Source organism: Leiobunum rupestre, chromosome 9 (genome assembly GCF_980474605.1).
Source record: "Leiobunum rupestre chromosome 9, qqLeiRupe1.1.hap1, whole genome shotgun sequence".
Lineage (NCBI taxonomy): Eukaryota > Metazoa > Arthropoda > Arachnida > Opiliones > Sclerosomatidae > Leiobunum > Leiobunum rupestre.
The window spans coordinates 8,025,633-8,039,200 of NC_143392.1; the positions used below are offsets into that span (position 1 = coordinate 8,025,633).

The following is a 13,568-nucleotide window of genomic DNA, read 5'->3' on the forward strand; positions in this document are numbered from 1 at the left end:
CTTTTCTCCAATTTCCGTTTCTTCGTTTGCGGGTAAAATTTTAAAATCCTGCGAGAGAGCGCAACCGTCTACAACAGTCTGATAACGGATTGGATCGAATGTTTCTTCCATAATTATGTTCTCCTTTGCCGAAGCATTCAAAATCCAAGGCAATTGCGGAACATAAGCAATTGAACCCTGTAATAGCAATGAATTAATCATAAAGCCTTATCTTTTACATCAACTTTGTCATCCAAAAATGGTTTATCAAGTGGGAAGAAATATTCCATATGCATTCGATACTAAATTTATGACTATTTCAGACATTTTTTAGTAGTTGAAGAGTGCCACTTTTTGTAAGTCAAAATAATTTTAAAAGTAATGGGTTCTTAGAGAAAAGTTTGTTAAAATTATTATTTCGAAACTTGACCAAAAGCTGGCATCCATTTTTACACACAATCCCTATGTATATAGGGATCGTATTGTATTAGGTTCACGTACAGTGTAGTCCGCCGCCGCCGCCGTTCGTTCGTTTGATTACTCTCGAACCGTTTGCATTACAAAATCAAACGATACGTCGGTCGATTAGACTTAGAAAACCCTCGTCGCCATTCAATTATTTTTGAATCGGGTGCTAAGAAGTTAGTCATTTGCCCAACTTAGTGGACCCCCCTCCCGCTTCTTGGCGATTAAAATTTGAACGGATTTCACGTTATTACTCTTAAACCGTTTGCGTTACAAAATTTGTAAGAACTCCGCGACGCAAAAAAAATGTATTAGACCAAAGTGTCGTTGCGAGTCGCCATCATGTTTTTTTTTTCAGGAAAAATTAAACTTGCCTCTAGGAAAACCTTGCGCAACCCAACCTAGTTATTATTTGTTCAATAAAGATCAGTTATTAGAATAAAAATTAATTATCAGGCAAGGCTGGCTTACAATGCGTAGGATTGTATTGGCAAGCCCTTCTTAGCTCCATACACTTACACTTACCATTAACCTTAACCAGGTCATAGGAAAAAAGGAAACCGAAGTACTCGAGGGCAAACTATTTCAACAAATTGTTCCGTGTTTTCACCCAGTGCCAATAGCTGGGATGGAACCCCGCTCCTTTTTCTGTGAAGCGGAAGTTCTAAGCACTTCACCACCCCAACTGGTTGACTTGGTTAGGCTTAAGTATAGATTGCAGTTGACTTCTTTAGCTAGACTAGAAATCCAGAAACGGAAAATGTTTTGCCTAGGGCGCGTCAAAATTCTAAGAAGTAAGAAGGAATTCTTCTCTTGAGAAGAGCTCTTCGTGAAAATTTTTATCTCCGTGAGAACTCGCTAAAAAGCGTCAATTGTAAAAAGATTCTTCAAAAGATGGCGGCTTACGAGAATGCCACGAACATTCAAAACAAAGCCTTTGATAATAAATATAATTTTTACACAATATATAAAGGGAGAAAACATTTGATTTATAATTTAAAAGGAGATATTTCATCGGAAATTAATTTACCATTCGGTATTCTCTGAAATTAATTTTCGTCCACCAAAATATCATTATGTTTATTTTCTTTAGCATCAAGCAAACTGACTAGAATATTAGCTGCCATTTTTGAGAAGAGATTACGTCACTTCCTGTGAGAAGGACCGTCAAGATTTTGAGAAGTGAGAATTCTCACTATCAAGGGAAGAATTCTTAGAATTTTGACGCGCCCTTAGTGATGACGATTTTGGATTCTTAGGGGAATGAAAAGGAGAATAGATTTTTATAACCCTTCTTTCGTGACGTCACCATTTCGTGCACAATACTTCAACTGAAGGGACGTATCATTTTAAGAAACCAAGAATAATGGATTTATTATGGTTTAAAAAGATCTTTTACCTTTGAATGCACCTCATGGATGAAGGATATTTAGTATTTATAGAAGTTGCGTCATCCATTAAATTATTATGACTCAAGAAGAAATCTTTAAACGGACCATTTCTGGCGAGAAGTTCATCGCAAGAACCTCTCTCGATGATCTGGCCGTTTTTCATGAAGAATATCTCATCCACATCTGCCAAGAACCCAATATTGTGAGTCACGAGAATTCGAGTCTAAATTTTAATAATTGAAAAAAATTATACTAGATGTAATTTAGAAACTTCTTACATTAAAAGTTCAGCAGTGGTGGATTCATATCATTTAATTTTTATTTAAATTCACAATTTTTATGAGGGTGGAGGGCCAAGCCGTATTGCATTTTTTAACCGTCTGTTAACATAGATTTGTTTCAACTAAGTTATAAATGTGTTTCAATTAACGTATTATAAATAAATGTGAATTTAAACGATTTAAAAAGCAGACGTTACAAAAAATATAAGTTATGAATACTTATAATAAAAAAATGATAATAACTAATTTACAAGTATTTAATGATTAATTATTCATATTATAGTTTAGATGTTTCAGACCTCATCAATGGAATACTTTTTGCCATTAAGTTTCAAGGTCAGAGCTGGGGTCCAAATGCTAGTGCTTTTCAGTGTGATTAAAGTTCAAAACAGTACAGTTTTATTGAAATGTTTACTTTATCATTGAGCATTCCCTGGGGACCAATGATGTTCTGGAAAATGTGTTTCCCGACATGCGAGTCAACCGCGCCCAGAGGATCGTCCAACAAGTAAACATCGGCGTTCAAGTACACTGCTCTGGCCAAGCTCACGCGCTGTTTCTGGCCTCCGCTCAAGTTTATTCCCTGAAAGAAAAATCATGAATAAGGATATTATTTAATTAACATCATTTCCACGTGATGCGACTGAACATGAACGGAAATAGATGCCAATTATCCGAGCTAACCCTTTAGCTTTCGCTGCTATCCTTGTTGCTTTTTCTCAACTGCGCTATCCCGAGAGTTTTACGGCCGCTGGTATTAATTATTTTATCTATTTTAATTTAAGGATTTTCTAAATAAATTAAACAAAAAATAACTTGAAATGTTGACATGTTAAATAGTTGAAATGTTAGGAATCCCATAGGGGTTTGAGAGGTTTTTTACGACTAGTAGTCTCGTTATGGTCTTGTTTCCAAATTTACGATGTAAGTTATAACCAATGTAGTGCTTTTAGCCGATTCTCAATTAACAGGGCCGTTAACCTCTAAGCAAGAATAAGTTTATTTCTGATAATGTATTAATTACCTTTTCTCCAATTTCCGTTTCTTCGTTTGCGGGTAAAATTTTAAAATCCTGCGAGAGAGCGCAACCGTCTACAACAGTCTGATAACGGATTGGATCGAATGTTTCTTCCATAATTATGTTCTCCTTTGCCGAAGCATTCAAAATCCAAGGCAATTGCGGAACATAAGCAATTGAACCCTGTAATAGCAATGAATTAATCATAAAGCCTTATCTTTTACATCAACTTTGTCATCCAAAAATGGTTTATCAAGTGGGAAGAAATATTCCATATGCATTCGATACTAAATTTATGACTATTTCAGACATTTTTTAGTAGTTGAAGAGTGCCACTTTTTGTAAGTCAAAATAATTTTAAAAGTAATGGGTTCTTAGAGAAAAGTTTGTTAAAATTATTATTTCGAAACTTGACCAAAAGCTGGCATCCATTTTTACACACAATCCCTATGTATATAGGGATCGTATTGTATTAGGTTCACGTACAGTGTAGTCCGCCGCCGCCGCCGTTCGTTCGTTTGATTACTCTCGAACCGTTTGCATTACAAAATCAAACGATACGTCGGTCGATTAGACTTAGAAAACCCTCGTCGCCATTCAATTATTTTTGAATCGGGTGCTAAGAAGATAGTCATTTGCCCAACTTAGTGGACCCCCCTCCCGCTTCTTGGCGATTAAAATTTGAACGGATTTCACGTTATTACTCTTAAACCGTTTGCGTTACAAAATTTGTAAGAACTCCGCGACGCAAAAAAAATGTATTAGACCAAAGTGTCGTTGCGAGTCGCCATCATGTTTTTTTTTTCAGGAAAAATTAAACTTGCCTCTAGGAAAACCTTGCGCAACCCAACCTAGTTATTATTTGTTCAATAAAGATCAGTTATTAGAATAAAAATTAATTATCAGGCAAGGCTGGCTTACAATGCGTAGGATTGTATTGGCAAGCCCTTCTTAGCTCCATACACTTACACTTACCATTAACCTTAACCAGGTCATAGGAAAAAAGGAAACCGAAGTACTCGAGGGCAAACTATTTCAACAAATTGTTCCGTGTTTTCACCCAGTGCCAATAGCTGGGATGGAACCCCGCTCCTTTTTCTGTGAAGCGGAAGTTCTAAGCACTTCACCACCCCAACTGGTTGACTTGGTTAGGCTTAAGTATAGATTGCAGTTGACTTCTTTAGCTAGACTAGAAATCCAGAAACGGAAAATGTTTTGCCTAGGGCGCGTCAAAATTCTAAGAAGTAAGAAGGAATTCTTCTCTTGAGAAGAGCTCTTCGTGAAAATTTTTATCTCCGTGAGAACTCGCTAAAAAGCGTCAATTGTAAAAAGATTCTTCAAAAGATGGCGGCTTACGAGAATGCCACGAACATTCAAAACAAAGCCTTTGATAATAAATATAATTTTTACACAATATATAAAGGGAGAAAACATTTGATTTATAATTTAAAAGGAGATATTTCATCGGAAATTAATTTACCATTCGGTATTCTCTGAAATTAATTTTCGTCCACCAAAATATCATTATGTTTATTTTCTTTAGCATCAAGCAAACTGACTAGAATATTAGCTGCCATTTTTGAGAAGAGATTACGTCACTTCCTGTGAGAAGGACCGTCAAGATTTTGAGAAGTGAGAATTCTCACTATCAAGGGAAGAATTCTTAGAATTTTGACGCGCCCTTAGTGATGACGATTTTGGATTCTTAGGGGAATGAAAAGGAGAATAGATTTTTATAACCCTTCTTTCGTGACGTCACCATTTCGTGCACAATACTTCAACTGAAGGGACGTATCATTTTAAGAAACCAAGAATAATGGATTTATTATGGTTTAAAAAGATCTTTTACCTTTGAATGCACCTCATGGATGAAGGATATTTAGTATTTATAGAAGTTGCGTCATCCATTAAATTATTATGACTCAAGAAGAAATCTTTAAACGGACCATTTCTGGCGAGAAGTTCATCGCAAGAACCTCTCTCGATGATCTGGCCGTTTTTCATGAAGAATATCTCATCCACATCTGCCAAGAACCCAATATTGTGAGTCACGAGAATTCGAGTCTAAATTTTAATAATTGAAAAAAATTATACTAGATGTAATTTAGAAACTTCTTACATTAAAAGTTCAGCAGTGGTGGATTCATATCATTTAATTTTTATTTAAATTCACAATTTTTATGAGGGTGGAGGGCCAAGCCGTATTGCATTTTTTAACCGTCTGTTAACATAGATTTGTTTCAACTAAGTTATAAATGTGTTTCAATTAACGTATTATAAATAAATGTGAATTTAAACGATTTAAAAAGCAGACGTTACAAAAAATATAAGTTATGAATACTTATAATAAAAAAATGATAATAACTAATTTACAAGTATTTAATGATTAATTATTCATATTATAGTTTAGATGTTTCAGACCTCATCAATGGAATACTTTTTGCCATTAAGTTTCAAGGTCAGAGCTGGGGTCCAAATGCTAGTGCTTTTCAGTGTGATTAAAGTTCAAAACAGTACAGTTTTATTGAAATGTTTACTTTATCATTGAGCATTCCCTGGGGACCAATGATGTTCTGGAAAATGTGTTTCCCGACATGCGAGTCAACCGCGCCCAGAGGATCGTCCAACAAGTAAACATCGGCGTTCAAGTACACTGCTCTGGCCAAGCTCACGCGCTGTTTCTGGCCTCCGCTCAAGTTTATTCCCTGAAAGAAAAATCATGAATAAGGATATTATTTAATTAACATCATTTCCACGTGATGCGACTGAACATGAACGGAAATAGATGCCAATTATCCGAGCTAACCCTTTAGCTTTCGCTGCTATCCTTGTTGCTTTTTCTCAACTGCGCTATCCCGAGAGTTTTACGGCCGCTGGTATTAATTATTTTATCTATTTTAATTTAAGGATTTTCTAAATAAATTAAACAAAAAATAACTTGAAATGTTGACATGTTAAATAGTTGAAATGTTAGGAATCCCATAGGGGTTTGAGAGGTTTTTTACGACTAGTAGTCTCGTTATGGTCTTGTTTCCAAATTTACGATGTAAGTTATAACCAATGTAGTGCTTTTAGCCGATTCTCAATTAACAGGGCCGTTAACCTCTAAGCAAGAATAAGTTTATTTCTGATAATGTATTAATTACCTTTTCTCCAATTTCCGTTTCTTCGTTTGCGGGTAAAATTTTAAAATCCTGCGAGAGAGCGCAACCGTCTACAACAGTCTGATAACGGATTGGATCGAATGTTTCTTCCATAATTATGTTCTCCTTTGCCGAAGCATTCAAAATCCAAGGCAATTGCGGAACATAAGCAATTGAACCCTGTAATAGCAATGAATTAATCATAAAGCCTTATCTTTTACATCAACTTTGTCATCCAAAAATGGTTTATCAAGTGGGAAGAAATATTACAAATTCTTTCGACATCTACTTACTTTATGACTATTTCAGACAGTAGTTGAAAAGTTCCACTTTTTTAAGTCAAAATAATTTTAAAAGTAATGGATTCTTATATCTTGTGATATATAACTTAGCTGGAAATTGCTCATAATGTCGAATGTAGCAACTATAGTTATTTACCTGAACTGTTACTGTCCCTTTGAGTTTTTCCATATTTCCCAAAAGAGCACTTAGCAAAGATGACTTTCCGCACCCTACTTCTCCAATAACTGCCACAAATTTTCCTTTTGTGACTGTAAAATTAATATGTTGAATGGTCGGTAAAATTTCCTCCCAAGAAAATGATGCATCAGACAGAGAAATTACTGAAATTCGAACAAACAGTTTTCATATTTAGAACCGCGTGTATTTTGAAACGTGTTAAAGATAACCTTCATCCGTTGAATTTCCAGGACTAGAGTCGACGTAGTTTTCCATTTCTTTATTTTTCAACATATCTCTTATTCTTTCGAGAGAAACTTTAGCCTGTAAAATACTTATATTCATTGTTTATTCATTTGGCCGTAATCATTATTATATTATACAAAAACATTTTGCTAAGTTTTCCGAGGATAATAATAAAAATGGTTCCCGTAAAAATATATATAAATTCTATGATCTTTTAAGTGACGTTTTAAATTTCCGAATCTATCAAAGTCTTAAAAACAATGTCTAAATTTAGTTACAACATTCATAATGTTCCTTTAAACCACTAACGAATATGCCACACCACCATCAAAATATGATCCAATATTATTTGATCAAATAATTTGTTTCAAATATTATTTGCTCAAATTTTATGACCTTTTGATGATGGTCTGTACGGTCGAATTTTTGATTGAAGTTTGATCAACTATTTTCATAACATACACTTAGCTTCCTTAAAGGTGCAAGACCAGTTTCCACACACCCCCACCCATTTCCAACATGACACTACACTACACTATATTGCATGCCTAGTCCAAAAAAAGTTATTATTATATTATATTTAATTTTTTTATTAAAATTGAAGATATTTAAAATAACATACCAAAATAAGAGAATTGACAGCAGAAGGCAAGAACTTAAAAAGCACGCGACTCTGGGAGAATATCCTGTACGCAAAGAAAATGGTTTTGGATGATATTACTCCAACGGTTTTGCTTTTCGTGAACATCGCCAATGATAAAATAAATCCCTAAGAGATCATTATACGTAAAAAAAAATGTTAATAACTTTCAAAGCTGGCCCCTACTTTCAATTTCATTTAAATTTGACCTTCTTGTCTGCCCTCCAAACAATTCATCCGTTAATAACACTTTTGACTTTATGAAACATAAGCTTTAAAAAGGCTTATTTTACAAAAACCCATAACTATAAATGTTTTCAAATTTTTTAAATTTATGGTAGTTTTAGATATTGTTTGAGATTTTTGGTAAATTTTAGGCAATCTGTCATTTTGTAATTTTTTTCATATTATGGGGACACTTTTTAGATTTCCATGAACTTTGGCTTTTTTTAAATATCGTAAATAACGGAAATTTGTTTACACAAATTCTTAATTTGTAAATCGTGCGAATCAAAATCACGTAGATGTAGCCGCCTCGTTTCGTTTAAAATAGTAAATGATACATCAATTAATAAGAAAAGAAACGTCAGAGTTAGAAATAAAAACTTGTTGAGGTTATAGTATGTGTAGGTAGGGAGCTGTTGGCTCGCGTGAATAGTTCTTTTTATAAAGTAACGTGGCCTTCTTGTCTAACAAGGAGACTACTTGAGGTGGTTATCACCGATTTTGTTGAAACTCGGGGGTTAGGTAGACCTTATGGTAGTATGAAAATTGCCAAAGGGAAAAGTTGCAAAGGGCTTTAGTTTTCCCATGGCAACCGAAAATGTTTTTGATCTCTCAAAACCAAAAAACTCCATTTAAAAAAGCATGGGATTTTCTCGGTTTCACAGGGTACTTAATTACTTAGAAAATTTGAAAAAATTAAATTTTCAAAACTTACCCAAAAAGATGAATTTGTCCTATTTTGGGTAAAATTGATCAATTTTGGTTAAATTTTAACAAAATTTGGGTAACCGAGAAAATCCCATGCTTTTTTAATTGGAGAGATCAAAAACATTTTCGGTTGCCATAGGAAAACTAAAGCCCATTGCAACTTTTCCCTTTGCCAATTTTCATTCTACCATAAGGTCTATATAACCCCCGAGTTTCAACAAAATCGGTGATAACCACCTCGGGTAGTCTCCTTGTAAGTGGTTCTCTTACGTCACAGTCTCTGACTTTTTCAAGTCGACGAGCGCGCGCTACAGTCGCCAGAGGATTGTAGGTTTTTCTAGCACGCTTGCAAATTGCTTGTGGAGGTTAACGTTAATAGTTAGTGTAGGGAGCTGTTGGCTTGCGTGGCATGAAGGGCTTGCCACCACTTCCAACGCATTGTACCTGAGTTAATGGCTTTAAAAGTCACTTGATGGCTTAGGCCTAAGGTATGAGCCTAGCTGATTAACTAGCCTAGAACATACTTATAAAACTGGGTCTTGTGACGTAAGAGCAATATTTCAACAAGCTGAGCAAGAACACTTTTTATTTTATAAAATCAACTATTGAGGGCCTTGCCACCACCCAACTACGCATTGCAACCCGGCAACCTGATATAAATCCATTAAAAGTCGCTAACTATCTGACTTGGGTAATGGCCTAGCTGATTATTATTTTATTTGGCCATTTCTGTGATTTGGATGAAGTTGCCTTGAAATCTTCATTCTTTTTAAAATTAACTTTAATTACGAAATTTTTCTTAAAACACCCATGAATGTATGAAAATATTTTCTATTTACTTAAGTTTCCTTAACTTATTACTAGAAATCCACCTTCTGGTTAGATCTACAAAATACTAACCCAAATAAATGAAATGGCTAATCTATGGCCGAAACTAGGGGCAAAAATACACTTCCTACTAAAAAACGTTTATAAATCTTTGTAGATAGGCATGCTTTATTGAAAATGACTGCACCCATTTGTTGGTGCAAAACAAAATCTAAAATTGTATCAATAGACTTTATAGTAAATTCGTAGGTCCCCAAAGGCCGCGTACGTGCTTTTGTTATATTTGAATTTTGTACCAATTAAATATTTATACACATGCACCATCTATCTTGGGATATTAGATATCAGACTTTAAAAGGCATGGTAGCGTAGTAAACATTCACTTTAACTAACAATGTGAATGCTACATTAACTGATTTTAATAGACATATTTGCACTCAGAAGTAGTCTGGTTGTCCCAGGCAGCAGTTAGAGATAGAAAGAAAATGAAATAAGTTGCGTGTTCTCAAATGTCCGTGACATCTTGTTTAATTTGCAAAGAAAATAAGGCATGCTAAAAAAAATGCTTATTCTTACCGGAAAAGCTAGGCCAAGCCAAATCGTTGTAGACAAGGAGTTTAAAATGGCTAACTTTCGTAAAATCGTATTTTCTCGCGATTTGATCTGTTCAATGTGCTTCTCGAAAGACATATCCCATCCGTAGAGTTTCAACACTTTCATTCCGTTCAAAATGTCACTCATTTTCTTCACTCTTTGAACCATTACCTTCATAAAACTAACCTACAAATGAAAATCAGATTTTGTAAAGGCTTTGTGCTTTTCATAGATAAATTATAGATAATTCGTAGATTTCGTTAAGAGTAAAAAATATTCCAAAACAATTAAGAGATTGGAAGCAACAGATTAGGAATTATTTCTTTCCAAATCTTCTCAAATATTTAAATTATCCCATATTTGTTAGACTTTTATACCTTATTATAGAAATATTAAGAAATAAAGACTAATATTAGGCCAAATTTACAGCCTGGTTGTGAGACTCAGTAAGAGTAATTAAACACTTGTAAACATTAGGCTTAGGTAGCGGATGACAATTATGAATCAACCAGATGATAGTTAAAAGGGGAAGACGGCTTTTTGGCTAAATGTCGTTCGTAACCTCAGATATCCAATAAACTGACAACATGGTGAAATATTAAATAGGAGCATCAAAGAAAATCAAAGCAACACCTTAAATTCACTAAATTGTCTGCATAATTAAAAATAACAACCCTAAATTAATCAAATAATAGTTTAAATTCAGGGCAATTATTTCGTCATTTTAGGTTAGAAAACCTAGAATAGCTTTTAACTTGTTTCTTCGTTGATAAGTAACCAGAATATAGTGTAATTATTGTTGCTTAAATGTTACAATTTCTAAAATAGAATATTCGTAGTTGTCTGTAATTTATATCGATGAAATTATTCGTAGACTATTTGGAGTGTAAACACTATTCTTCAAGTTGTTATGGTGGAAGGCATATCAGTACGTGTCGAGGGGCTAACCACTTCCTAAAATTCTGTACACCGATTACGGGAGTACAAAAATGAGTACAGCCTTTGGTAGTGCTAAATCTGTACTCACTTACGTAATCATTTTAGTACAGTCAAAGCTACAGGCTTGTACACCGATTACGCCAAGTGATCAGCTCCTCGGTACGTGTAGTGTCAGAGATATGTTTATGATGTTCCACGACGCTGATTAATCCAAAAAAACTAAACACTTTTTGGCTAATTCAAGAAATTTTACGAGCCGTAAGATTTATGATTGCTAAATAAATTAAAATACACCAGCCAACACCTGTAAATGAAAAATTGGTAACCAAAGTTGGATAATTCGAGGGATAATTATAATTTCAAAACTGAATTAACTTTTGAAACATAAAATTTTAAATTTATGAAACAAAGACTTCGCAACAAACTATTTATATTCGTTTCGGTAGTTTGTAGAATTAAGATTGGCAATCGTATATAACATAGACTGGAATAGTTGACCAATAACATAACGGTCTAAGGTCTCTGTCCGTCACCATACGTTTGTATCAAAAAAATATAATAAATAACGGTCTGTTACGACTTGTAGGTAGAGCGTACTTAGGAAGTAGTTTCATGAAACCACCCAAACAGAATAATCCCATAAGTATTTATGCCTATTCTACTTTTAAAGAAACAACAATGCATTCGGTGATATCGCTTTTATGACATCGATATAATATAACAGAAATATATGGCTCATGGGGTCTGTTATATCCATTAGTGCCTCTATCTCAGTTTGATATGTATACCCTAAACTAACAGTCCTTTCGTATTTCTGTCCATCCATGGCCTCACGGTGCAGCTATGCCTCTCCCTTTAATGTTCCGCTGATGTTTTTATAAGTGACCTTAATTTGAACCTTAAAACGTGCAATTGTTATTTCGTAATTGACGCAGTGAGAAAACGCATTGTATACGGATTGTCGCGTTATGTCTTTAATATTTTTAAATATTTGGGTAACGGCCAGGGTTGCCAGATTTTAAGCGTTAGATTATCGTATCGAGTTTGGATTTGGAAGGTACTAGATCAAGAAGGATCGTACGGCTGAAAACAACTCGGCAACTTAACATTTCGGCTGAAAACAAGTCAATTAAGCCCAAAAGTGATTTAAAGATAATAAGAAGCAGTTAAACCTTTTATGTCGTCTACTTTAGCACGTGATAAAATATTTTGGAAATATTTCCGATTCGTGGCGACAATAATAACTCCCCCAACAAACCGCGAGAGCGTGTTTGGAAGTGGGAGTCCGGAATCTGGGAGATAATCTTTGATTAAGATGAATTGTCACCGAAATTTTTAGAAATATATTAAGTTTTTCGTTCGAAATATAACAGTTTTTACACGGATCGTACTTTGGATTGAATTTTATCGTATGATAGTATTTTTGCCGTACGATCCAGTCTTCGGATTGTATATCGTACCGAGGCTTCAATAATCGTACAAATACTATCTGGATCGTGCATCTGGCAACTCTTTTAACGGCACAGACGCCACGGTTACACGACATTTTAAATCAAAAAATAGAAAGTGATAAACCGATTTCAGTAATCGTGTGTCCAAAACCAGTTGCGACGAAATCCGATTCGGTTTCGCAAAACGAAGTGGGTTGGCTATTAGTTCTGACTTGTAAACCATTTTATGTTCAAGATTGTGAAAAACCAGAACACACGAAGAAGAAAATGTGATTGGAGTAGACTACAGCTCCGGTAAAAATACTAAGGACCGCAATCTACGCGTACTGCATCGTTCTCGTGTCTCCTGTTTTATCAAAAAATAAAACACCCTGACTAATACTATTTGTTATCTAAGGCTCGTATGAGCTGCTTGGCATAAACAGGCATTAAAATTAAATTTATCGCGCGCTGTGCCCGTGGCTAGAAAGATACGTACTTCAAAATTCTTTTTCATTTTCATCAAAATGCAAATGAAGATAATGCCAATGAAGTTGAAAGCCATTACGTACAAGCCGTAAACTCCCATGGCAACATAAGCAAAGTAAGAGACCAGCGTGAATTGAAAAGGAAGTGATATGATGTAATGCAGTTGAGAAAACGCGTTTGTTACACGCTGAACATCCACGGAAACGAGGCTCAGCAGTTCTCCGCTTGAGCATTTGCATTTCGCTGTGCCGGATAGTTGGAGAGCCTACAAATATAGTAGTACTTGTGATCAATTTATGCCAACTTAATATATTTACAAATAATAATTTCAAGCTACTGCCGCGACTTCTTTTGGATATGGATATATAAATATTTACATGTCTCTTTATTTGTTTGCAATTAATCAAGGATAATACCAGAGAGGATACGAAATTTTGAGGTGAACTCGTATACCTTGCTCGTGACAGGAGTGTCCCACAACGGCTGGATGGGCTGGCTTGAAAAGTGGGGACCGCATCCTTGTAAAACGCTAGCTGTTGCCATCTAGAGGCAAAACTCCTAAGGTTGCCGTTTAGAACCAGAACCGGAACCGAACCTGGTATTTCGGTTCGGTTCCGGTTCTGGTTCCAAGAAATGGAAACCGAAGCCACTTCAGTTCGGTTCCCGTTCCATGTAGAACCGAACCGGAACAAAGGAGAACCGAACAGGACCGAACCTAAGAACCGAATACTTT

The 13,568-nt window shown here is 35.0% G+C and overlaps 3 protein-coding genes across 5 annotated transcripts in view; all 3 read right to left on the reverse strand.

The window, feature by feature from the left end:
• The window catches only part of LOC149926418 (ATP-binding cassette sub-family C member 1-like), a 66,396-nt gene extending 66,282 nt beyond the window's left edge, over window positions 1-114 (reverse strand). Inside the window, exon 1 of the mRNA XM_090158428.1 lies at window positions 1-114. Coding sequence (XP_090014554.1) covers window positions 1-111 — 111 coding nt within the window. The 5' untranslated portion in view covers window positions 112-114.
• LOC149926419 (ATP-binding cassette sub-family C member 1-like) lies at window positions 105-3,254 on the reverse strand. Its single transcript, XM_090158435.1, has 4 exons — window positions 3,141-3,254; window positions 2,532-2,699; window positions 1,844-2,058; window positions 105-177 (listed from the first exon to the last, which is right to left on the reverse strand). The coding sequence occupies exons 1-4, from the start codon at window positions 3,249-3,251 to the stop codon at window positions 138-140; spliced, it is 534 nt and encodes a 177-aa protein (XP_090014561.1). The 5' UTR covers window positions 3,252-3,254; the 3' UTR covers window positions 105-137.
• Window positions 3,245-13,568, reverse strand: part of LOC149926420 (multidrug resistance-associated protein 1-like) — a 20,049-nt gene continuing 9,725 nt past the window's right edge. The window contains exons 2-10 of one of the 3 annotated variants that reach the window (XM_090158432.1): window positions 12,846-13,100; window positions 9,960-10,163; window positions 7,605-7,751; window positions 6,967-7,060; window positions 6,716-6,900; window positions 6,281-6,457; window positions 5,672-5,839; window positions 4,984-5,198; window positions 3,245-3,317 (exon numbers count right to left, since the gene is read on the reverse strand). In XM_090158432.1, coding sequence (XP_090014558.1) covers window positions 3,278-3,317; window positions 4,984-5,198; window positions 5,672-5,839; window positions 6,281-6,457; window positions 6,716-6,900; window positions 6,967-7,060; window positions 7,605-7,751; window positions 9,960-10,163; window positions 12,846-13,100 — 1,485 coding nt within the window. In that variant the 3' untranslated portion in view covers window positions 3,245-3,277. Of the gene's footprint in view, window positions 3,318-4,983; window positions 5,199-5,671; window positions 5,840-6,280; window positions 6,458-6,715; window positions 6,901-6,966; window positions 7,061-7,604; window positions 7,752-9,959; window positions 10,164-12,845; window positions 13,101-13,568 lie in introns of those variants that run through there. The other 2 variants (XM_090158433.1, XM_090158434.1) reach the window with 2 other exon arrangements.